Source organism: Nematostella vectensis, chromosome 14 (assembly GCF_932526225.1).
Source record: "Nematostella vectensis chromosome 14, jaNemVect1.1, whole genome shotgun sequence".
Classification (NCBI taxonomy): Eukaryota; Metazoa; Cnidaria; class Anthozoa; order Actiniaria; family Edwardsiidae; genus Nematostella; species Nematostella vectensis.
In genome coordinates, this window is record NC_064047.1 from 1,611,994 (window position 1) to 1,639,593 (window position 27,600).

At 39.3% G+C, this 27,600-nt stretch overlaps 1 protein-coding gene across 1 annotated transcript; it reads left to right on the top strand.

The window, feature by feature from the left end:
* The first annotated feature begins 5,842 nt into the window (after window positions 1–5,842).
* On the top strand, window positions 5,843–26,972 carry LOC5518836 (palmitoleoyl-protein carboxylesterase NOTUM). Its single transcript, XM_032363593.2, has 12 exons — window positions 5,843–6,037; window positions 15,808–16,041; window positions 16,286–16,500; window positions 17,497–17,549; window positions 19,885–19,983; window positions 20,086–20,146; window positions 20,416–20,477; window positions 20,882–20,984; window positions 21,817–22,005; window positions 23,457–23,554; window positions 24,046–24,205; window positions 24,845–26,972. The coding sequence occupies exons 2-12, from the start codon at window positions 16,039–16,041 to the stop codon at window positions 25,218–25,220; spliced, it is 1,419 nt and encodes a 472-aa protein (XP_032219484.2). The 5' UTR covers window positions 5,843–6,037; window positions 15,808–16,038; the 3' UTR covers window positions 25,221–26,972.
* Window positions 26,973–27,600: the final 628 nt, after the last annotated feature.

Below are 27,600 nucleotides of genomic sequence, written 5' to 3' on the forward strand. Positions count from 1 at the left end.
TCATGGATAGTTCGAGTTGTTTCCTTAAAAGCGCGACATCAATATCGAGCGAAATAGATTTAGTTTAAATTTTTAGAAAATTCAAATGTTCAAATAATTACAACTAGTGTCAGAGTTGATTGTAGCTATAGCTCGTGTCAGAGTTGATTATAGCTATAGCTAGTGTCAGAGTTGATTGTAGCTATAGCTAGTGTCAGAGTCGATTGTAGCTATAGCTCGTGTCAGAGTTGATTGTAGCTATAGCTAGTGTCAGAGTCGATTGTAGCTATAGCTAGTGTCAGAGTTGATTATAGCTATAGCTAGTGTCAGAGTTGATTATAGCTATAGCTAGTGTCAGAGTCGATTGTAGCTATAGCTAGTGTCAGAGTCGATTGTAGCTATAGCTAGTGTCAGAGTTGATTGTAGCTATGGCTAGTGTCAGAGTCGATTGTAGCTATAGCTAGTGTCAGAGTTGATTGTAGCTATAGCTAGTGTCAGAGTTGATTGTAGCTATGGCTAGTGTCAGAGTTGATTGTAGCTATGGCTAGTGTCAGAGTCGATTGTAGCTATAGCTAGTGTCAGAGTTGATTGTAGCTATAGCTAGTGTCAGAGTTGATTGTAGCTATAGCTAGTGTCAGAGTTGATTGTAGCTATAGCTAGTGTCAGAGTTGATTGTAGCTATGGCTAGTGTCAGAGTCGATTGTAGCTATAGCTAGTGTCAGAGTTGATTGTAGCTATGGCTAGTGTCAGAGTTGATTGTAGCTATAGCTAGTGTCAGAGTCGATTGTAGCTATAGCTAGTGTCAGAGTCGATTGTAGCTATAGCTAGTGTCAGAGTTGATTGTAGCTATGGCTAGTGTCAGAGTTGATTGTAGCTATAGCTAGTGTCAGAGTTGATTGTAGCTATGGCTAGTGTCAGAGTTGATTGTAGCTATGGCTAGTGTCAGAGTTGATTGTAGCTATGGCTAGTGTCAGAGTTGATTGTAGCTATAGCTAGTGTCAGAGTTGATTATAGCTATGGCTAGTGTCAGAGTCGATTATAGCTATGGCTAGTGTCAGAGTCGATTGTAGCTATGGCTAGTGTCAGAGTCGATTGTAGCTATGGCTAGTGTCAGAGTCGATTGTAGCTATGGCTAGTGTCAGAGTCGATTGTAGCTATAGCTAGTGTCAGAGTTGATTGTAGCTATAGCTAGTGTCAGAGTCGATTGTAGCTATGGCTAGTGTCAGAGTCGATTGTAGCTATGGCTAGTGTCAGAGTCGATTGTAGCTATAGCTAGTGTCAGAGTTGATTGTAGCTATAGCTAGTGTCAGAGTTGATTGTAGCTATAGCTAGTGTCAGAGTTGATTGTAGCTATAGCTAGTGTCAGAGTCGATTGTAGCTATGGCTAGTGTCAGAGTTGATTGTAGCTATAGCTAGTGTCAGAGTCGATTGTAGCTATAGCTCGTGTCAGAGTTGATTATAGCTATAGCTAGTGTCAGAGTCGATTGTAGCTATAGCTAGTGTCAGAGTCGATTGTAGCTATGGCTAGTGTCAAAGTTGATTGTAGCTCTAGCTAGTGTCAGAGTCGATTGTAGCTATAGCTCTAGCTTATCAGGGGGTACTCCTGAGTCTCAGGGGCAGGGTACTAGCTCAGAATTTGGTAATGACAAGCTTATCGGAGATGTTCTGATATGATCTAAGTTGATGCCAAAAACAAGCTGCAAGCTAGTGTCAGAGTTGATTGTAGCTATAGCTAGTGTCAGAGTTGATTGTAGCTATAGCTAGTGTCAGAGTCGATTGTAGCTATGGCTAGTGTCAGAGTTGATTGTAGCTATAGCTAGTGTCAGAGTCGATTGTAGCTATAGCTCGTGTCAGAGTTGATTATAGCTATAGCTAGTGTCAGAGTCGATTGTAGCTATAGCTAGTGTCAGAGTCGATTGTAGCTATGGCTAGTGTCAAAGTTGATTGTAGCTCTAGCTAGTGTCAGAGTCGATTGTAGCTATAGCTCTAGCTTATCAGGGGGTACTCCTGAGTCTCAGGGGCAGGGTACTAGCTGCATCAGGGTGCCGAGTATCCTTGTAATTACCACTTGGCGCTTTTGACAACTCGAAAGAGAAATTGACAGAAAAGGCAAAAATGGCTCAGGCTTACATGGCTAAAAATGTAAGGATAAATGGGCTTATCAAGGATAAATGGGCTTATGAAGTGAGAAAGATTTTATAATAAATGAATTTATTTATAAGATATTACTTGAAGATATTTCTTTATCAGCTACCACCCCCCCCCCCCCCCCCCCCCCCGCACACCTCCCTTCTTTCATTGGTCTTTACTACGTTCACACACCCTTCCCCTCTCTATTCTATTCGGGGCATTATCAGATGCATTAAAGCATACAATAGTATCATAATATTGAGTGAACCTTTTACCGAAGCCTCACGAGCTAGCTTTATCCCATCAGCCTTACGATGAGTGTAAAAGAGAGTTTGTATGACTTAACTCGTTTGAACAGATGGGAGAAATAGAGATGAAACGGATGGAAATCTCGACCATCCCTCTTAGTATGTGGCATTGTTAAATGCATTTGGCTAAAAAGGTCAAGAATAGGCGTTGTCTGGGAATGTTGTTTGTCTTATGACTTCCTGTTTTCTATCTCCACTTGGCGGTCGTGATGAGGGTGATATCGTCGGAGTTTTTCTCAAGGGTTCGAGTGTCTAGTTGCCTACGAATACGTGCTTCATGTGCGCGCACCCGAAGGAGGAGTGACCATTGCGCGCACGTTAGTTAGGGTTAAATACCGAGGACGGGAAGTTATGGACCCGAGAAAATTCCTATTGTTTCATGGCGTAAGAGCCAAGCGTGCAAGCCATAGAACAATAGAAAAATCCGTGGCTCCATCTGTTAGTCTGTTGCAGTACGGTTAAAGCAAACGAGGAGGGTATTATACAGCGTTTTGAGAAAAGAAAACCATACGTATTGCGTTGTTTGTGAGCGGGAGGTACACGATAATCCGCCTATATCGATACTACTTTGAAATAGTATCTATAGACCGATACCCCATCTGTGTTGGCACTAGAGTGAGACAGTGACTGATCGGCATCCTGTCTGTACTGGCACTACATTGAAGTAGTAGCTACGGGTAGCTAAAGACAGTTATCCAATCTGTGTTGGCACTAAAGTGAGATAGTAACTGCGGGTGGCTAAAGACCGATATCCCATCAATGTTGGCACCAGAGTGAAGTAGTACATGCGGGTAGCTAAAGACCGATATCCCAACGGTGTTGGCACCAGAGTGAAATAGTACATGCGGTGGCTAAAGACCGATATCCCATTTCTATAAGCACTATACCGCAAATGCATGCGAGACCCGACTTGCGAGACCCGATTTGCGTGACCCGACATGTGTGACCCGACATGTGTGACCCGACATGCGTGACCCGACATGCGTGACCCGACTTGTGCGACCTGATTTGCGTGACCATCCTACGGCAAAAGATATCGGAAATGGATGTATATTTCACTAGCAAATTAATTCCACTATTCTAAATTTACTGGGGGATTCAATTTATTCTACAATATAAACAACTGTGTTCTATAGCTAAGGCCGGTTTACACTTGCGATTTTTTGTGTATTTTTTTTTCGCAGTGCGATATCGCAGCTTTCAAACATTCGAAACCGTTTTTTTTTTTTTTTTTGTTTAGTACGAGGACTTTTTCGTCTGCGAACACCGGGCAAATAGCAGCATGCACTGTAATGATCCTGGAGGGTCAGAAAGGGTCTTGTCATGTTTGTTTAAAGTGGGGTGAAATGAGATGGTCACGTGACGTCATCGATGACGTCACTAAAATTAAAACTACCCTGACACCGAAACATCGTATGACAACTAAACTTGTTATACGTCATGTATATGTCAAGGATGAAGGGAAGGGGGTATAACAAGTTGGTCTCGTGATCTGTAAAATCGTTGATATCGTCAAAAACAGAAATATTTATATTTCTTAAATTGTTAAGCGAAAAAAAAGCGGAGATTTGAACGTTTGGAGCTCCGCATTTTGGCAGTTCCTTAAATTTATTATCTTTTTATATATTATCTTTACTTGAAAAAGTGGTTATATATGAGTCCACGGTCCAACCTGGACACTAAACAGCGGGGGCATGACAAGGCCGTTATAAATTGGGTATATAAAAAAAATATATAAAACTACCCGGAATGTCGTAAAGACATTAGGAAAAGGGCCTGCCAGACCGCTGGTTATCGCTGATGAAGCGAATTCGTTTGAATCATGAATAAGATGCTGTTATCTCAGTATGTGCAGGTTTTTTATACATAGCGGTAAAGTCAAGTGTTTCTGGGTCAAACCCTAGCTACGCATTTTTTATCCGTTCTTTTTTTAATGAGTGTTCTCAAGATATTAAGTGAGACGCGATCTGAACTAGTTTTGCCAAGCAACCTTATTCCCTTGAGGTCCACCCTCACCCATTCTGAGATAACGACTGTTATTCAACAACAAAAGATACTCTCGAGCTATTAAACTTTTCCATTGAAATAACAACAAAAGGATACCGCAAATGAATTACGACATTTACTACATTGATTTACTCGCGCATATGTATGGCCTCGAGAAAAAAATGTGCGCTAATCGGTGTTTGAGTAAGGTTATAACTAAAAGGTTTAAGAATGCATAAGTTAAAGTAGAGATGAACCGCGTGTGTTTTAGATAAAGGTTAGATTAGGTTGTCCTTCTATATATAGATAGAAAAAAGAACAAAGACTGTTTTTTCTTCAATAGATCCAAAAAAGGGCAAACACTTGGAAAAAACGTTGATCCTGTCATAAAGACATTAGGAGAAGGCCAGACCGCTGGTTATCGCTGATGAAGCGAATTCGTTTGAATCATGAATAAGATGCTGTGATATCAGTATGTGCAATTGTTTTATACAGAGCGGTAAAGTCAAGTGTTTCTGGGTCAACCCCTAGCTACGCATTTTTTATCCTTTTTTTTAATGAGTGTTCTCAAGATTTTAAGGGAGACGCGATCTGAACTAGTGTTGCCAAGCAACCTTATTCCCTTGAGGTCCACTATCACCCATTCTGAGATAACGACTGCTATTCAACAACAAAAGATACTCTCGTACTATTAAGCTTTTCTATTGAAATAACAACAAAAGGATACTGCAAATCATTTACTACATTTCAGGGTTATCGTAAATTTGCCGCACACAAACAAACAAAGTGCAAGGCGGGGGATTAAGTTCCTGAATGTAATAGTTTCAAGGAACAATATATATTTAAATACATATTTATATTGCCGCATAGTGATTGATTTACTCACACATGTATGGCCTCGAGAAAAAAAATGTGCGCTAATGGGTGTTTGAGTGTGGTATTGATAACTAAAAGGTTAAAGAATGCATAAGTTAAAGTAGAGATGAACCGCGTGTGTTGTAGATCCAAAAAAAGAACAGATATACTGCTTTTTCTTCAATATATAGATACAAAAAAGAACAAGAACCGTTTTTCCTTCAATAGAACCAAAAAAGAGCAAATACTTTTTTTGTCTTTAAACATGGAACTCTGAATATCCCACACCGCCTTTCGCCGCCCCATCCTGATCTTGCTTGAGCATCCTGAAGTTCGCTTCCTAGAGAAGTCATGTTAGCTTCCCTAGGAAATAAGAAAACAAGCAATATCTTTATTAAACAAGTAGCTTTATGACGCAAAATTCGTGTTTCAAATAAAAAGGAATGATTAATAATGAAAGGAGTATCAGGACCTGCGTTACAGCAATATTTTTTTGTTGTTGTTATTATAGAAAAAATAAAAGTTGTAAAAAAAAGTTAATACATGCTAGAAACATCGTAAATAATGACCGTCATCGAAAAAAAAAGTATAGTAGCGCCATCACTCTATTTACTTTGACAGATTCCAGTAACCAAGTCTTAAACTGGACGGCTTATAATGACTTAGCATTAAGATCTGTGGAAGCATAGTAGACAAAATAAGACGTGTATAAATGAATTCAAAACTACGCGATCTACTATCTTGAAATGACGGAAGGAGTTTAACCATATTATTTCGAGGTAAGCCATATACTATTCTTTAATTGCCTGAAGTTATGCCACGATTTCTATTGGTGTTGAGGACTAGAAATTAAAACAGCCTTTCAGAAGAGTAAAAGCATGTTTTTGGGCACACAGCAAAATGCACAGGGAGTAATTATTACAGCTGCCCCACTTCTTTAATAGTTACCTCTACAAATACCATATCTAAAAAAGGATTATGAATTAACAATTGTGTTTCTTTGTTAAATTCACTATATTGAGTTAGCCAAAACGATACTTTCATATTACCTAGTTCTTCATAACGTTTCTCATTTTCTTGACCAAAGTTACACAAAATAGCTGTCATTATAGCTCATTGTCTTAAAATCATCGACTTCAAAGCTGAGATCGATCAAAACTGTCATAAACAGGGGTGAATGCCTTTAAAACATTAGCCCTTGAAAGAAAAGAGTTTTCGGGGCATGATTAATTTAATAAAGAAAACTATAGTGCCATATGTGCTTTATAGCAGTTATATATACATTATGTGATATGGCAATATGGTCAATAAGCAATAAGGTCTTCAAGATAAATGCAAGCTGTAAAGTTGGTGAATAGGCTGATCAAAAATTAGCAATTTGAATTTGTTTCTTATTTACTGTAACTTCCTCGTTCTTCCACAAAACAGTTTTTGTGGGTCTGTGTCTTTAAATTATAAACATAAAGGCTGAGGTCAATTAAGTTAGTCTGGTTAATGGTTCTGGCAAAAGAAAGATTGTGTTTTTGGGGCATTGACCGAAAAACCGAAAAACATAGTCCCATTTTGACAATTATACATGACGCACTTCGTTGACATGGCTTCAATAAATATTTCATAATTCAATGAATATGGTCCTAACGATTAATGCAAGCTGTCAAGTAGGGAAAATAGTTTAATCAAGAAGTAGCAATTTGTTTTGTTTTTTAACTACCGCGGATGTGTCGGAAAAGAGGGGGTCTATTGAAAAGGAGCCATTGTAATTATCACCTCAAGTTTATAAAAGACTACATAACAAAACCGTTATGTGTAGGCGAAGCGCATTTAAACGGTAGATAAGCGTTGGTTTTCACAGAGGTAGTTAGACAGTTCACACGAAACAAAGACCGGCCTCGATAGAGTGTTTCTACCTCAAACAGAAATCTACTAATCTACAGAAATCTAAGACGCTAATCGGCAATGCAAGCGCTAAAATAGAAACAGAGAGAGTCCATCGGCCGGCGACCCCTGGCCGTGAACATGGCGTTCAACATAATCAAACTTCGACATCTTGTGAGCTAGAATTCGCCCAAAGCAACGAAACCGGTGGTCTCACTAATGATACTACGTGATAAACAGCGAATATAATACAATTCGCCTAAAGTAACAAAACCTGTGGTCTCATAAATTGTCGTACGTGATCGGGGTTCCTTGCCGTTGGCTAATACCCTACACGACGGCCCATATGGCGAAAGCCGTGCCAATATTTTTTCCGCTTTGTTTTGAGTTTTTATTTTATAAACTTTGCAGAATAAGTTATGCTCTGAAAATAAGTTTCGCCGGTTAAAGTTCTGCAAAAAATTAAATGAACGACCGTATATTCCAGCATACTAAGATAAAACAGATTTTTTTATGTAGTGCGTGGGTTAAAGAATGCCCGTCGAACTCCTACTATTTTGTATTGTTTATCATTGAAATTACAGCGCTTTATTCGCAAGGAAACTTCAAAATAACAATCAACGAATGAAGTCTGATATGCTATTGACAATATTTGATTGAAAATATCTTGGTTACTTGCTTGAATTAGCCGATGGAAATGGTGCTTTGTTTGACTCGCCATTGAACGGGAGCATAAAATGGCGGCGTGATTGGCCTTCTGTAAGGGGGTGAAACTGGTTTATGAAATGCCTTTTGCTTATCATTAAAAACAGTTGCAAATTCCTAGCACATCTGTGTGTTACGAAACAAGAACGACGCCATATGTGAAACTCAGAATTAACAGACATAATTTAAATTCCTTTGCGTCACTTTTTCGATTATAATTTGACTGGGAGGGGCTAAGAATAACACAAAAGTAAACCTTTTAGTAGAAGTGGAACTTCCTAGAACACCTTCTACGTCAGTTTTCGGCAATAATTTGAGGGGGAATTTAATTTGGATTAATTAGTGGAACTACCCTCTACATTAATGCTAATCTAAATTTTGAAAGGAAGCAGAGAGAGGGTGCAATTCTGGGGATCAATATTAAAGAATGTTGATAGGGCACTATTTTTTTATTGTTTACATTTGGAAATACGGTTTATTTAAAAAAAAAGAAAAACTTCAAAGTAACCATCCACGATATAGTCTGATAACTGAGCAACTATATATAATCGAAAGTACCTCATAGCTTGAAATAGCCAATTGTAGTTGAAGCTTTGTAGGAGTCGGTAGTGCGTGCGATTCTCCAGCAACGTTGGAGCTTCTGAGTACAACAACCATTCGAATAATACATGAAAACCCGGTTTTAGAACTCAGAACCTGGACTCAACAAGATTTTAGGACAATCTCCTCTATTTTCAATAAAGGTTGCACTCTAGAATTCATGTGCAGTCGTAACCCGCAATTTTCTTCGTGGTCAGCATTATAATTGTCTAGATCTTCTAAAAGCCATATGAGAATTTGAAGCAACATAAACAAGAAGTTACAGCTTTCCAAAGCTGGTTTTGTTTAAATTTAAGCTTATTTGCTTATTTATTTGATGCCAATGATGCACTGTGAGTTTACGACAGTGGATTCTCTGGGAAACCATATTTGAAATAGGTGTATACCGAATAACTGTAAATGAGCAAACTTTGTGTGGCGGGCATGAAACGGCCCAGGGACACCCCTGCAAACCACAGCGGGCATACCAGCGTGTATTTGGTGTTGTGTGGGAGGAACTCGTGGGAGGCAAGTTTGAGAGGATGAAACGTACTTAATCCTCGCTAGTGAAACAAACTAATTTTCATTTGAGGAAGGGGGAAAGAGCATTTCTGCAGTGGAAACGTATATTTTTATGTTTGGTAAGAATTTTATATAGAAATACATCTATTTCAAATAAGGTTGCAATGGAAGAATCTGTGTATCGTAACCCGCAGCGCTTCATGGGTATGAAATAAATACAATACAAACCCAGGTTTCAAAAGCTGTAGAATTCTTGTTTATGTTCTTTCGAACATTCACAAGGCTTTCAGATACGAGGTTTCAGCCGTTTATACGCTAACCTTGAACCATCGCGGGTTACGACACATGGATACTCGGGTGCATCGTTATTTGAAGTAGGTGTAGCGTGCGTAGAAACAATTGTTCAAGGGCCCCCTTAATCATCTAATGGTTCGTCTGTTACAATGATTCATTGCTCAAATGATATAGATGCAGGGGTCTTAAGACTACGGGGAAGCTCTTTTATAGGAACCTTTAAAATTCTTTTAATCTATTCCTTTTTTCTTCTTAAATAACAACTGTCAAAATTTTTACGATAATCGTGCAAGCCGATACAAAACCTCTTGGTTTACATTCTTCAAAAGCCTGTTTTGAAGCTGTTTCCGTCTTCCACTAAAAGCTGGTCTAAGTCTTTCTTCACCTGGTCTAAGCATACGACGAAGCACACTTCAGTCAATTGAAACTTCCCAAGGTTGAGCCCTAAATGCTTCCGTGTCGTGTCTCAACGGCTACAAATATGACACGGACGAATAAGCGGAAATTTCTATGATGATTGACCCACATTCCCCCCTCGACACTTAAAGTCTAAGGAATCTATACCCGCGTGACAAGAACAGATCAGCTACAAATTTGAAGGGGGGGGGGGTTCAGGTTGTGGTTCGTGGTTGAGTTTGTGCAGAACATTTTTTTCGTGAGTGTGCATGTTATTACTATAATTATTATTATTATTATTATTATTATTATTATTATTATTATTATTATTATTATTATTATTATTATTATTATTATTATTATTATTATTATTGTTGTTGTTATTGCTATTGCTATTGCTATTGCTATTGCTATTGTTATTGTTATTGTTATTTGCTATTGCTATTGTTATTGTTATTGTTATTGTTATTGTTATTGTTATTGTTATTGTTATTGTTATTGTCATTGTCATTGTCATTGTCATTGTCATTGCTATTGCTATTGCTATTGCTATTGCTATTGTTATTGTTATTGTTATTGTTATTGTTATTGTTATTGTTATTTTTTTTTTCTCTTTCTCCCATGCCCCTATTTTCTTCTTAGTTTCTTCTCTGCTCATTTTTTTCCTGTTTATCCTGCTTTAAACGTAAACGTATTTATAAGTTCGTTAATGTACCCTGTCCATTTTTTTCAGCAGGATATTAGTATGGAACAACTCCCACGAAATAGCGTAAAAAAGCCGCGAGACAACAACATTTTAAGAATTGAACATTTTGGTGTGTTGGTGCGTCTTTTTTTTTCTTATTTCTCTTTTTATATTTTTATTTTACTTTGGATTTTCTATACTCTACCTATATTTACACATTTCGTAGAGAACACTTCCTTTACAAAGGCAAAATATGTATTAACTCTGTTGAAAATAGGATTTGTTTACGTCTTCTATAAGCGGATTTTCCGCATGAGTTTACGCCCTTGAAAGATTTTATTTATTTCTAATTAGCTTAGTGTTCTAAATATAACATAACGTCTGCTATATTTGGCTGTTTAACAGTATATTAACAACACAAGACCAGGGGATGTATGTCTGCCTTTGTAGAAGGTCGATCACGCCGCCATTTCACGTTGTAAACAACACGTTCGAGCGAGTTGCTCAAATCATCTTTCTCTACCGGGTAATAAAAGCGAGTAACTGGGATACTTTTTTCTTATTAAATACTTCTATTTTTGAGAAATTATTTTTGAATAACGTATCAGACTTTATTCTTTGATAATTATTTTCAAATTTTCTTGTAAATAGACCGCTGAATTTTTAACATGTAAGCTAAAAGGAAGGAGTGGTTGATTGAAGTCAGTTAAGCCCATGCTTTACAAATGTTTGAAATTGTTCTTCCACAAATAAAAAGAACTTAGACCAAAACAGCCGCCACATATAAGAAAAGATAGCCTCTTCTGTATGTCTCGCCCTAGTTGCACTGATATTATAAACCAACGTCTCGTTGGTCACACGAAGGAAAAGAGAAAAAATGGGGGAGGATATTCCAAGAGCTGATTGATTACATCACTAAAAAAATAAATGGTAAATAGCGGTGGAGAGAGATTCTTTTGCTTAAAGAGTCATTGTCAGCCACACCTTTGTTATTGTTTTATTCATAGATAAAGACAAATACTATATGAAGAAATCACGAGATAACTATCGATAAAAAATACGCTTAATTGACCAAATCAAACTGAAAATATCACAATGCACTCTTTATTATAAGAACTTTTTATAAGAACGTCCAGCCTAAGATTTAATCAAATTTTAAGAACATGCCGAGGCTTAGATAGCAGCCAAATATTGCTTTTTTTGTCCTGATGCGTTCTAAAATGCAGAATCAAATTGTGCGCATAAGAACCTTATATACAGTATATTGCTTTTGATTATTTGTGTATTCTTCCTAATAATTCATTGTGTATTGCCTTTTATTATAATTAACTGTATGTTAAGAACATCGTTAAGAACATATTCAGCCTTCAAATGCTCCTAAAATAAAAACGGCCCAGCCTTAACTGAAAATTAGACGTTCTTATAAAAAAGAATGTCTCGCGATCCCAAGGAAGCAGATACACGTGGATACAGGCCCGTACCCAGGGGGGGGGGGGGTGCAGAGAGTGCAGGGAGTGCAAACGACCACCCCCCCCCCCCCCCACCCCCACAACGGCCGAAAGTCCAGTTTTAGTTCTCAATAGACGTGCTATTTGTAGTTTGTAGACAACACTCAAAATCATAAGCAAGATCACTCTGGTATGTAACCGAATTCGACAATAAACGTCCCGTAGAGACACTGCAAAGGCATAAAAAATCCCTTTTTGTTCTTTCGGAGGTAGTTATATTTTTATCAGAAAACTCCCTCCCTCTTCTCTCGCCCCTTCAGGAAAAATTAGGTCCACTTTTTCGGATTTCGCACCCTCCAAGAAAAATCCTGGGTACGGGCCTGTTTCTGGTATCATATACGAATGATTTCCCAATTAAGAGTGCTCTACAACAGATGAGTCTTGTAAATATTGATGGGAAAGTACTCTCCGGGGCATATCTTTGCTAAACGCTTCCATGTTTTGAGCGCCTGGATCATGTCGGGAAAACAGTTTAGTATTATACTTCATGTAAAGTTATGTTAGGAGCTCGTTTGAGAGATCTTCTAAAATTGGTTATGACATCTATTGGTTATGACATCCACGAAGTACTAGCCTTGTCGAATGATTATGTTAAATGACAGAATTGGAAACATGAGATTCCGCATAGATTGGAAAATAGGTGTAAACAGGGAAATGGATATCCACCCAAACCACCTCCCCTGTTTCCGCCCCTTTCAGCTCCTCATTCAAAAGATAAATGAGTCGAATTCAAAATTATCGAAAATAACTTTTTCAACACAGAATTTTGTCCAAGAGATCAGTGAAAAGGAAACCCCCCCCCCCCCCCGCCGCCACGTCCACTCTCAGCAAATTCTGTTAATTGTTAGTTCAACTTAGATTAAAAATGTCCTTTGAGAGACTTTGTAATTGTTTATAATTGATTTATATGTTTATTATTACGGTTTACTGGCTTCCACGATTGAAGTCTGGTACTTTATAAATGAAATGTGGTTAAAAAAGTGTTTAAGACTTGCTTGAATTAGCCGATGGAAATAGATGCGTTGTGTGACTGTGCATTTAGCGGGAGAATAAAATGGTGGCGTGAATAGATTCTGCATCTTTAGTTGAAATAACCAAAACTTTTTCGGAAGTATGTTAACACATGTATATAAAAATAGACCCCTCTTTTCTAACTTCTCTTTCTACCATGAGCATTTTTGTGAGAAATAGATCTGATATTTTTTCTGATATTTTTTCTTCAGATTTTGTAAATATACCTCCTAAATAGGAGTTAGGCAAAAAAAACATTTAAATCTGCGGGGGTCGGAATTATTGAATGCTAGCCTAGGCAAATACATTCAACAGTGTTTTCTGAAAAGGCTAGATGACATCGGCGCTGCTGGAGTGAGAAAATTGCATTGGAACTTTAGATCTCGGGAGCTGTGATTGTCACATTTTATGTAATTACAAGTGCTAAGCTTCAAGATATATAAAAATTCAAGCCATTTTCTTAAACACCAAATAGTGGGGGTAATTGTTTACCCAATATGGCATATATATACGAAGTGCATGTATAAAATGGCATATATAAAACTTCGTTCCGATTTTCTTTCGTGTTTATAATTTTAATAGTTGGTGCCGTGTAGTGACTGTTACCTATTTATTTTATGTAAAAGTGAGTATGTAACTTGGCTTAGCACGCGATCTTAGTTACAGGCTATTAAATGCTAGGGGCACTTTAAACGGTCACGGCAATTAAAGAATCAATTTTGCTAAAAGTGGGTATGTAGTTTTGGCTAACACGCGACCACAACCATAACCCGTTTGAACAATACGAATCAATGCAAAAGGCCCATAATGTCGTAAACCTGAAGAATAAAATAAAATAAAATACAATCGAATACCAGTTCTTGGTGTATTGTATTCCGTTTGAACAATATTTATAGACAGTCTATCAAAAATTGGAACTTAACCAGGGGCGGATCCAGGATTTAAAAATGGGGGGGGGGGGGGTGGATGATGGCTGGATAGATGGCTTATAACTGATTTAGTGGTACTTCACATGGTAGGTCACTACATAGATCTTACAGTACTTCACGCGATTTGTCGCGGCAGCAAAGGCAGGAAGGCGAAGGCACCATAGACAATACCTCCCGTCCCTCAGACATTTATTTTCTTCAAACAAAGTAACTTTCAATATTTTTTTTTACTTACACCTATTTTCAAATGTATGCGGAATCCCGGTCCTCCTTGTTCACACTATGTAAATTATTATAATTATCTTTATTTAAAAAAATGTATTAAGTGACAAAACAATAAACTGAAACTGGTTTCCAATTCTCGTCATTCGACATAACCATTCGACAAGGCTAGTACTTCGTGGATGTCATAACCTGGCATAACCATTCTCAAATTTCAGACAATCTATCCATCGAGTTCCTTACATCACACTACATGGAGTATATTGCTAAACTTTTCTCTCGACATAATCCATGCGCTCAAAACATGAAAGCATTTAGCGAAGATATGCACTGGAGAGTAATTTCCCATCAATATGGGAAATCATTCGTATATGATACCATAAAACGCTACTCTGAACACGGGGACACAGACAGTGGTAGTTTAGCTGTTTTGTAAGCTTTTGAATCAGGATGGTTTCGTTCTAGGCTTGAATATGTTTGTTTGGTATTGCCAACAGATGCATATAACTGTATTTTGAGAAGTATGTTAGAAACCAAACCTGAGTTATATCTCGATAAGACAGCCTTATGGTTCACACAGTTGACCGTCAAAGAAGTTTAGTATTTCCACCATATGTCGCTCGATTGGAGACAACCTCTTGACGTCCCGTGTTTAGACCAGCTTTTTCTCAGGCCCGTACCCAGGGTGGGGGGTGCAGGGAGTGCGAACGCATCCCCCCCCCCCCCCCCCCATCCCCCACAACGGGCCGAAAGTCCACTTTTAGTTCTCAATAGAATAACCAAGATCACTCTGGTATGTAGCCAAATTCGACAATAAACGTCCTGTAGAGACACTGCAAAGGCATACATTAAAAATCCCTTTTTGTTCTTTAGGAAGTGTTTAGATTTTTATCAGAGAACTCCCTCCCTCTTCCCTTTCCCCTCCAAAAAAATAAGGTCCACTTTTTCGGATTTCGCCCCCTCCCCCCCCAAGAAAAACCCTGGGTACGGGCCTGGGTTGCTTGCCTTCGCTACGTATTTTGCTGGGATGCCAAAATGGCAAATTGGAGCAAATAGGATAGCTCCGTACGCTACTTACGAGTCCACTTCAGATGCGAGGAAAACACAGGAAGAGAAATTTATTCTGAAATCCAGATAATAATTGCATTAGGCGTAGGAGCAGGCGTAGGCGAATTGCGTTTGGAACGTTTGTATCGCGCATAAACGCGTATCTAATCCACGTGAATCCCCCTAGTACATCTGTTACTTCTATTTCCAGGCTTTTGTATCAGAAACGAACCACCACCATCCTACACACAACGCATGAAACCCTTTTAATTTCCCAGGAATGTGGAATTTCCTAAGGGTCCCGTATCGCCCCTGCCCACGTGGTGTGACGACATTTCGCACATCTCTTGGCTGTATTTGTCAATATACGCTAGCAGTTGAGTCACACCTCCACACTGCGGCCTACCCGCCTTTGATCCCCATGTCATTACTAAAACCCGTCTTTGATCGACCGCCATTGCCTCTCCAAGACGACACGTTTCTGAGGAGTAATGTAATTACGGGCACAACACGTGCTTATCCTTGGTATAGCAGTTACCGTTTAAATCCAGCATCTTCATGAACGGGCACTCCGACGCTTCCTACTTTCCATGTTCAGATGCTGCGGCGCGCTAATTACCTATTAGTCGTTAACCAAACACATAAACCGAGCTTGTATCAACACTGGAGTGGCGTATGGCGAAGGGAGCAATCCGTCTAATTGAATCAATACTAATTGACTCAGCGCCTGGCTGGGCGGCTTACTCTTCGGTGTTACTAACATTAAACAATCACAGGTGGCCTTTGCGTATGCCGACTTGGAGCGGTAGTTAACCAATCACGTTGCTAAACCACGCACAAAACTCGAAAGCGCCCAAAGGACGGTGAATCACTGAGCCCCGACGACTCGTCAGACCGGCACAACTCGCGTGTAACAGTGATAACAAGACGTGAACCGCAAAATTGGCAGAGCACTTCCCGCGACAACTACTTTATTCTTCGATCAAGGCTGAAGAGCCTTTTTAAGAATGGTAAGTTAGCTATCCAGAACCTGCTATTAACCCATTAGATATTGTTAGACAAATACATCTATTCAGGCATCAAGCCCCAGTTGCGAATACTAAAGTTCTTATCGCTGGCGTTTTACTGCAGTGTGTGTTGTTTTAATTCCGTCAATTAAACTTGAGTTTACCTTTAATATTGATATAAATTCTTATGTAGCTTTAGATATAGTTTTCTGTGTGTGAAAACATAATCTCTTTTCTGCTATCGCAGGATACTTTGTGGAGCCTTTTAGCGTTACTAGTGCTGTGTATATCATTCTCCAAGTGCGCTGAGGAGAGTGTTATGGATCTACAAGCCCAGCTGCGCTACATGGCTCAACAGCTACAGGCTTGCGAGGGCGACCTGCCTTCCTTGTCTGCTTTCGACTTGAAACTGCACTATCTTACAGACGTAAATACAACCTGTAACGATGGTTCGCCAGCAGGGTAAGGAAAAATGTGTAGTAAAAATGCTAATCGGGCCATGAATCTTGGAGGCGTGGGTTTAATTCCCACTTGCACCCTAAGAAGTTCGCATTCTTTCTTTGCGTTTGTTTAGAAATGTCAGGGAATTTTGGCATTGCAGTGCAATCGCATATCACTACGTATAATCAGAGACTTCCATTGCTTGTACGAGTATGGCCTCCTTGTTTTTTTTTCTGTGCTGATATATTGTCCCAGCCTTTTGGAGTATTCTCCCACATGATGTATATTTAGATCATCCTTTATTTACCTGTCCATGTTACGCGCAATTCTACCCTGAATTATTTTCGTGTACGGATTATTGATCGTTTCTTCTATCCTTATACCTAGTATTATTGTGTGTTCAATAACAATCGTGGTGCTTTATTTTCCTTTCTCTTTACGCCCTGGTTAAACCTGCAAGTCTAGCGTGCGTACAGAGGGCATTCTCGTGGCCGATGCGCGTTTTTTTGTCTCGGCACTTGGCTCATGTGCGCTTATCAATGGACTTGATGACTCGTGCCACGCGACGTGTCCATGAGATCTCGCCGCGTTCTATACCCCGTCGGCAATTACCCAAACATGTGACCGTCCTAAACACTCTCCAAGAGCTTACTAAACACTCCATATTACCCAAACTGCAGTGTTATTAAAGCTAGAGGCCATAACAAGCGACCTTTGTTCGTTTGCGCAAAATACATTTTTGCGTTTTGCGTTGTTTAATGTGTTTTTAATATCAGGAGTCGGTACAAAGACATTTGGGGTTTCCCTTGCGGTGATACAAATGACAAATGTTAAAGGTGCTATGGGAATTCCGTCTGTTTTTCACTGAAGCCTTCAAGCGCGCCACTTGAACTTTATGTTTTGCAATGTTTTGAAACATCGCGGGAATCAAAATGTCAAGGGTCACGATCCCAGTTTTTTTTTTTTTTTTTCTGCTGCGCGTAATATGACTTAGCATACATTTTTCTCTGTTTTTAGTTACTACTTAAAAGAATCTCCTAAAAGCAAGCGCTGGCTGGTCTACCTGGAAGGTATGTAGCACCGCGCGATAACAACACACCAACAAAAAAGTTGTTTACGCAATTTGACGCAGCGTGCAACTACAATAAACAGAATAATAGAAAAGCCCCGCGTACAGTGCCACATAATCCGCCCTTGTTATTTGCGGACTAGAGCTCAGCGGCGTTTCACATCACGGGGGAGAGATATAGAGTCCTGTAGAGAACAGAATATCTTACGCCCTCACGAATATTTAACCTTCTTTAAATCCCGTGCGCAATCTACAGAAAGTTCCAGTTCAAACGTTTCGTAACTCATGATTCCAATTGGAGATAAAAAAAATCGCTAAACCAATTGTGCATTTGCGCTTTGATTAGCATAAGCAATTAAAGTGGAGAGTACCTGGATTTGAGGGGATTAGTTTTTTGTTGTTAAAAATATTGATCATATGTACACCTTTCTTCAAGCTATAGGATACTAGGATATTCGCAAATAAGAATTAATCTTCTTAATTGTTGTTGTTTTCTTTTTAAAGTAACCTCGAAACTTTCCGATTACGATTACTTGCACAAATTGTAGTTGATACCGATCGCACTGAACATTGAGGAATTTAACGTTATCTGACTCAAAGGAAATATTCCCGCACTTTAATTTTGAAAATGCGCCTAAATATACATTGATCTAACAATCTTTTGAAGTTTCCAGAAAAAAATATTTCATTAAATCGATAAAGACCTACTTCTCGCTTAGCCACCATAAAATAAGTTGTTATAAATTGTGCTATTAATACTGAAAACACATGGAAAAACCATTGATATTTGCGCCGGTAATAGTCTTCATAATTGGAGCGGTTTTCAGGACAAAAAAGTCGGTGATAGTTTTGCAATCTGTCATTGAATGATGATACTTCGTAAACGGACGGCATGTAACAAGATTAGCGGTATAATCGCACGCGGGATCACCGAATCCAAGTGTCTCTTAAACAAATAGGCTGTTGACTAAAGTGATATATATCCATGTCAAAATAAGCTTTTCAGAGAGCAATACAGACCTTTTGAGAGAGCAATGCACAACCTTTGAGAAAGTGACTTAGATTATGTCAATAACTATTAGTCTATTCAATAAAAAGAATAAACGTGGCTACTTGCTTTGTTAATTGATGTTATAGTTTTTACATATTTATTTTAATTTTTTTTCTCTATTGCATGTTTTGTAATTTCAAAAACAGATGCTTTCGTACAACGTCATAAGCCTGGTAATAGCACGAGTGGAGAAGCACTATTTCTAGATTAAGATTCTTCAGAAAAAAAAAATAGGACTGACAAGAGTGGGATAATCGATTAGGGTAATAGAATTGACGCTTTGTTGAGAACGTGCGATCATTTTTCACATTTAGCGCCAGCACATTTTAATAACTCGAATCTCAGTAGCGAAGGCTATAATTTTAGAATTATGACAGCGGCCCCGAATTAAGTGTACCATTTGAACTCAAAGACTAGTTTCTGAAGACGAAATACATAATGGGGCCAAACACGTTTTAAGCGTCCAGGCTAAGAAACACTGCTTTAGACAGTAAATGTGGGTTTTTTTTTAATATATTTGTTTTAGTTATAGGTTATTTTGTATAGAAGCATCCAAATATACAAATCTAAAACAAAAAGTCTTTTCCGGTCTGGGCTTAACTATTACGTCATAGCTGAGGGATAACTTGACCAACCCACTTATCCGACAGCACGTACACTATCGTCAAAATGGAACCACCAGTATAACATTCCCGAATACGCCAAGCAGTAGCCTGCTAGCGGGCGTCACTTGGGATTATCTTGGATCATACTTATGTGTATTGAGTCATGGCCGCTATCTTGATTTATATTTGTCGCGTGAGAGCGGGAAAGGAGTATTCCCCCCCCCCCCCCCCTCTGCCCCTCCCTTCCAAACTCCTATTCCCACTATTTCCTGAACGTCTCACGCGCGTGCACCAGTAAATACATTATACGCCTTCCTGTTTTTTACTGCGCGTAATGACTTAGCATACATTTTTCGCTATTTTTGGTTACTACTTGAAAGAATCATATTGCAAAGAGGTCCTGCTATATAATAAAAAGATATAGTTTTAATGTCAAAACAATTTTGTTACACGCTGATGCTAAAGGCATGGGAGGCACAAGATCCCTTAACTTTTCGCACATTTTTGTTGCGTTGCGAGTTGTTGCAAGTCACCTCGCACCACAACCCCGTCACGCAACAAAAAAACATTTTTGCAATATCAATGCACAACTCGAAACGCAACAACGATGCGCGACAAGTTGAGAGGGGAGGGAGTAACATTGATATGTATATTCTTACTTTTGTGCGCATGTTACTTAGGTGGCTGGTTTTGCTACAACCAGATGTCATGTAATATTAGAGCAAATTCGCAAATGCGTTATCTGATGACTTCAAAAAACTGGAGTAAGACCAAGCGAGGTAAGTGAGAGCCAATTCAACCATCAATGATCTTATTACGTGTTCTATTATCAATGAACTTGTTAAGTGTTCTTTCGCGTAAAACTCTTCTGTATTTCACAGGTAGCGGTATGCTATCACCGCAACCCGAGGAAAACCCAAACTGGTGGAATGCCAATCATGTGTAAGTGCAAGCTAGCTGTTCACGTGTATGCAACAGGATGATCACGTACATGCTATTAGCTTTACGTGTATGCAACAAGATGATCACGTGCATGTCCTAAACTGATCACGTGCATGTTCTCAACTGATCACGTGCATGTTGCTTACTGGTCACGTGCTTTTTCCTGACAATATTGCGCATTTAAATAAACGAACCCAAATATTGATTACCTGTTTTTGGTGATTTATGTAATCTTATCACTAAAATGAAATTTCTTGTTTCGTCTCCAGGCTTATTCCATACTGTTCAAGCGATGCGTGGAGTGGGAATGCCTCCCGTCACGAGACTGGGGGTGAGTTGTTGATGAATTTCTATTAAAATATTTTGTTATAAGCTTTTATTATAAATTTTATTTTCGAAACTAGCTCTTTCAGTAAATTGCGAATATTCAGCAATTTGCTCGATTCTTTTCACAAATAGCTATATTGTTAGATCGAAAGATGCCAAAAACTCGGGATAAAGTGCATGGCTGCGCAGCAAAAATGGGTTAAATTTTATAAATAATTGAGCAAACCCATTTTTGCGATTTCAGCAATGTTTTCTCAGCTGACTAAACGAGATGAAATCATTGAGAACAAGAACTTCATTCATTGAGAACGAGGAATTGCCCTTCTCAAACTGGGATTTGAATCTTGAATAAGACAGTGTACTACTTTACCTTGGAATGGCAAAACAAGCGACCAATTTCTTTTTCAGAAAAGTTTTCGTTCCTTGGCGCGCGCATCCTCGAAAAAGTGATAGAAGACTTGCTACCACGTGGTTTGTACAAAGCAAAGCATTTGCTATTGGCTGGCAGTAGGTACGTTTCTATAAAGTCTATCGACTATAGTTGTGTTATAGTTGTGGCAACGATGACCGTACCCGTCGTACTTCAGTGCCGATGATGTTAATGAAATGATTCTGGAGGCAGTAGAATAGTGATGATAATGATAATTGTGGTGGTGGTGATGGTGACCATGATAATGATGATGATTTTAAGGGTACTATCTCGTTGCTACGAAACACCGTTGGCTACGAAAGGAAAAAGCGCTAAATCCGATTAAATAGACTAAACTCGCCGTGTGGCCTCCAACTTGATTCCGTAGCCCAATAGATGGCACCTTTGACTCGTAAGCAAGCGCTCCAGGTTGAATCCCCGGCCGAGTCTTTTTTTTATTTTATTTTCTTCGAAACTCCAGTTTTAACTTTGTTTTTTGTTTTTTTTTCTCAAGAGATTAAAATAAACTTTCGACATTTTGTAGAAAAAAATGCAATTTTTATATGTTTGACAGAATAAAAATAGATGGCGAAAAAACAAGATTGCGGCCATTTCCGCGCGAGAACATTTTAGAACAATAGTGGATTTTTTTTCACTCAAACCATTGATCTTACCATCCTTAGCAAAATTTCGCAAATCAGATGCGTGGAGTATTAAAGAATAGTGATAATAAAATATTTCTGCAAAAAATATGATGTTAAATTTGAACAGTAGCTTCTCGGACAAGTTTTTCTGCTCTGGGTCACTCGACCATGGAAAGCTTTTAAATACAAACAAATTTCCCATAGCAACGGACTCAAAAGATAGTACCATAGGCCCTTAATAATAATGATTATGATGACAATGATATCTAACTATTTCTTTTCTCGTCTAGTGCTGGTGGGATCGGTGTTATTCTGAACTTGGACCGGATTTCCACCAAGCTTCACGCCATGGGCTCCGCGGTGGAGGTGCGCGGACTTGCGGACTCCGGGTGGTACTTGAGTGACAGGCCTTTTGAGTCGTCATGTCCCCCTGGGATAAAGGAGTGTGGCCCAGTCAAGACCATCAAGGAAGGAATGATGTAAGAAATCCTTATTAGGGCAATGGCATTTTATAAAAACTCCTTATTAGGACAATAGCTTGATATAAGAAATCCTTATTAGGGCAATGGCATTTTATAAAAACTCCTTATTAGGACAATAGCATGATATAAGAAATCCTTATTAGGGCAATGGCATTATATAAAAACTCCTTATTAGGACACTAGCATGATATAAGGAATCCTTATTAGGGCAATGGCATTTTATAAAAACTCCTTATTAGGACAATAGCATGATATAAGAAATCCTTATTAGGGCAATGGCATTATATAAAAACTCCTTATTAGGACAATAGCATGATATAAGAAATCCTTATTAGCGCAATGGCATTATATTAAAACTCCTTATTAGGACATTAGCATGATATAAGAAATCCTTATTAGGGCAATGGCATTATATAAAAACTCCTTATTAGGACAATAGCATGATATAAGAAATCCTTATTAGGGCAATGGCATTATATAAAAACTCCTTATTAGGACAATAGCATGATATAAGAAATCCTTATTAGGGCAATGGCATTATATAAAAACTCCTTATTAGGACAATAGCATGATATAAGAAATCCTTATTAGGGCAATGGCATTTTATAAAAACTCCTTATTAGGACAATAGCATGATATAAGAAATCCTTATTAGGGCAATGGCATTTTATAAAAACTCCTTATTAGGACAATAGCATGATATTAGAAATTCTTATTAGGGCAATGGCATTTTATAAAAACTCCTTATTAGGACATTAGCATGATATAAGGAATCCTTATTAGGGCAATGGCATTTTATAAAAACTCCTTATTAGGACATTAGCATGATATAAGGAATCCTTATTAGGGCAATGGCATTATATAAAAACTCCTTATTAGGACAATAGCATGATATAAGGAATCCTTATTAGGGCAATGGCATTTTATAAAAACTCCTTATTAGGACATTAGCATGATATAAAATCCTTATTAGGGCAATGGCATTATATAAAAACTCCTTATTAGGACATTAGCATGATATAAGAAAATCCTTATTAGGGCAGTAGCAGTTATTAGAAGTCCTTATAAGGACAATAGGATGATATAAAAGCTCCTTAATTAGGGCAATAGCATTATGTAATAGCTTCTCTCTATTGCGCTTGAGTTGATGTTATTTTTGCACAATCGCCTGAGCTTTTTCATGTCTACACGTCTCTTTCTCCGTCACCGTTTTCCTGTGTAACATTGCAAGTACGCAGCACGGTTTTCATTGGCTCGTCTTATCAATTAAACATTGCAAAAGCCCGATACGATTTTTTTTGGCTAGGCTTTAGGGATCAAAATATTGCAAAAGCTCGGGACAGTTTGGCATGGCTTAACTAATAAAAACATTGTAAAAACCCGGTACGGTTTCCATTGGCTAGTTGCAAAACCTCGGCACGATTTATGAATGACGTATGTTATTCCAGGTACTGGAGAGGAATAGTCCCTGAGAATTGCACAAAAGAGAACCTACTCCAACCCTGGATGTGCTACTTTGGCGAAACTGTCTACCCAACGATCAGAGGTAAGTACCATTAGCGCCGTGTATTTTAGCTTCGTTGTGGCGGATCAAGAGGTCATCCCTTGGGCTCGATACAACCACATTTTTGAAGCGCAAACGATATTTGTCCTAAGCGGCAGTCAACACAGGCCTTGGGGACCCTGTAGAAACAATGGATACGCCAGTGCTATATGAATAGGCCATTCCAGCTACCATAAGCATGATCGCGCACTCGACATGGAAACCTACCTCAACTACCGTCATGCAGTGCGCGCTTCGTTTGGTGCAAGCTTAAAAAGGCGCGCGCTGCATTCTGGTAGTTGAGGTAGGTTTCGAATGTAATACGCGTGCATGCTTATAGCTGGAATGGCGTATTGTTAGACGTAGTCGGAACTAGCAGTAGTCTACTGCGCAGCCGTCCTTTAGTGTCTGGCGACCTGTCGCATTTGCTCTCCTTTTCCAATGGCTATATGGCAATGAATCGACGATACTAACTCGTCGACGTGTCCTTTTAGCTCCGCTATTTATCTTCCAATGGTTGTACGACGAAGCTCAGCTCGCCCTCGATGGTTCAATTCAACCACGTGGTATTCAAACGATCGACCTGAAACAAATCAAGACTATCTTCAAAATTGGCAGGAAGATTCGAGAATCTCTAAAAAGGGCAAGGGTTCGGTAAGTGAAGAGTGCACCGAATGACACCTATGCTCTCTCAACAAACGCTGGTTAAAGCCGCATTGTCACCAGTTTACTTCCGGAGGGCAGACGAAAACCTCAACTGACAAGAGAAAAAAAAATCCATTAAAATCCGCGCTATTTAACAGGCCATCCGGTATAAAATGTCAATTACATCCTCAAAGAAACCTTTAATAGTCACACTGCTTAAACAATTTTGAAAATTTTCACGTTTTCTGTTAAAAAAATCATCGGGGATTGTTACATAATCTACCGGAAGTAAACAGGTGACCACCACAGGTAGCACATAACTACCGTCTCTCATGCAGCGTTTTATGGGAATTCATGGAGTCCAAAGTGGATACCACAGGGACCCCATAGTGAAGAAAAAACGGACTAACCTTGCTTACCACAGGGAGCCCCATTATTTAAAAAGCCTCTGCCATTTTGTCATCCTAGCAAAGTACCGAGTGTGGAAATGCATTAATTTCCATCGGCTGATTTGGAAAAACTTTGCTTTTATATGGTTATTTCGAGCACATCATGTGTCTTTCAATGTTAAATAACAAAGGTGTGATTGACAAGGGCACTTTTAAGTGATCACCAATTCTTACCAAGTCTCTCACGCTTTTCTTTCAGACACGTGTTCTCACCGGCCTGCATCTCGCACACCATTCTCACCCACAGCAGCTGGCTGAATATCCGTCTCAAGGGCGCGTCCCTGAACGATATATTAACGAGCTGGTACCATACAGATGGACATGAAGATGGCCATGGAAAACACGGCCATGGAAAACACGGCCATGGAAAACGCGGCCCTGAAAACCAGCATCACTGGTCCACACACCAAGTGGACCACTGTTTATACATCCAGTGTAACCCGACCTGCCCCATCCCCAGGAATCCGTTTACTGGTAAACCATACCCCATGAAGCTCCCTGGCCATTTACCTGGCATACCACTCAGTAGAATAGACTCCTTCATGAATATACCTTCTAATTTAAATCGGGACTAAGAAGTCTGTTCGGTATTCGATTTGTCAGCCTTGGACGAACATTGGGCTTGGTGTTGGGCAGGGGATTCTTTTATTAAAGAGATAGTGCCATAGTGTATCTCTATAAGCCGCCGTTTTGTCATTGTGCTTATCATCAATTCTATCAGCTGAGCTATTGTGACATTAAAATCGTAGCAGGCCACGTATTTTTTTTTTTTGGGGGGGGGGGCACAATACAGCCACGCCCTTACTGGTCTTTCCTTTAAATAATGTTTGAAAATATTGGGGGGGAAGGGGCTCAGTGCCCCACCCCCTGCTACGGCCATGGATATTTTCGATTGAATTTGGACGCTGAAAAGGCATGACACACTCTCGAGAGTGACATATCCCCCGCATCTGAACTTATTTCTTTGTTCGTCCAGGCTGACAATCTGATTACTGTCTATCAGGGTATGAGCCAGCCATATTTATGCGAATTAATTGATAATTATTTTGGTCTCTAAGCCACTAGAAGAAATTCTGGGAAGTGTTATTATACAAATTCATCAATCAAAACAGTTTTTTTAACTAGATGTTATTTACGTACGGGTATAAAATACAAACCCGGACTTGTGGCATTTTGATCTCCTATACAATCCCACATGTACATGCGAGTAGCGAAGGGCATGGTGGGGGGGGGAGGGGAGGGTAAGGGGCGAGTGCACCCCTCTTCCCCACCCCTCATCGCCTTTTTCTAGTCAACAAAAAAGCTATTTTCGCTTAAAAAACACGGTCCTTGGTTATGTGAAGCATTCATTCGATGGAATATGTTATATATATATATACTTTCGTGTAAAAAGTTCTGTATATTCAAATCAAAAAAATAATTATAACATCCAAGTTGTCCAGATCTTTCGCCAGAATACTTAATGTGATTCACCAAGCATTGATATTTTTTGTCTTACAAGACAACTTTAGGGGGGGCCTTTGGGGCATGAAGAAATCAATAAAGAACAAAAATTTGTCAGATTCGAATACCAGTGTTTGGTGATTTAAGTTAAACATTTTACTGATGAGAATTTTAGTGATCAGCTAGCGTCCCATGGTCCACAGCTGCGAGGATGGAGTTAGTGCCGAGTTTCCCTCGCTTTATCAAGACGCATTTTGAATAGCTTTAAAAAGCATGTTTCCACGTACAGCTTCTTCGGTTTTACCGAGGAAACATGTTTTTCTTTGGTTCGTTTACTGCTTCAAAAGGGAATTATCGTTTAATAATTAGGGCAACTTGAGGCTCTTACGAGTACCCCAAAAAATTTACGATGGCAGATTGGTTTATATTGCATCAGGTATACCAGCGACGCGGTGATCTCCGTAGTCAAAACTGTAAACGTGAATTTTTTTTAAACGCGGAATAAATGCAATTTATTGAAATATTTGTTGGCCCAGATTCATGCGTTAAAGATTTCGCGGTAGTAATTTTCCGATGAGAACCTCCTGACATAAATAGCTAGTATTCCAACAAATCAAGAGATAATTCATCACCAATCATCAATGATTATTATAAATTTCTGGGAAAAAATAAAACTTATAACGTGGTTCCACTCGTGGTTTACACTCGACTTACACATTCAAACTTAAAAAAAAATTATGAATTTTAGTTTACAACGTTACCTCCATACTATCTTTATCTCGTTGAATAATTTATCTGTGAATTAGTCTGTCGTAAAAAGGTTCCAGTGGGGTATTTTCTGTAAATATGTTTATCGATTGAAAAATATACGCAAGAAATCTGAATTGTGTGACTATATTTGTGTTTCGTTAGGTTATCATCCACACTGCAAATGTACAAAAAGATGCGAAAACGCACTCTAGACACTATTATCGTACCCTTCCTTTTTCCTACCTGGACCCGCGACATCAGACCCTCATTCTTATTCATACCTTCGTCCGCGACTTAATACCAGCGCCCGCGGCCTCATACCGGCGCCCGCGACTTTATACCCGCACCCGCGACTTCACACCAGCGCCCGCGGCTTCATACCGGCGCCCGCGACTTCATACCAGCTCCCGAGACTTCATAACGGCGCCCACGATTTTATTCCCGCATCCGCGAATTCATACCAGCGCCCGCGTTTTCAAAACAGCGCCCACGACTTTATGCCCCCGGCCACGACTTCATTCCCGCCACCGGGACTTTATACCCGCGCCCGCGACTTTGTACCCGCGCCCACGACTTCATAGCCGCGCCCACGACTTGATAATCCTCCTACAACTTTATACCCACAACTGCACACGCGACTTAAAACCTGCATCTGTTACAACATCTCCGACTTTATAGCCGCAGCCGAGACTTATCACCCGCATCCACGACTTTATACCCGCGACATCATACCACAATCGATACTAAAAACCTGCACTCACT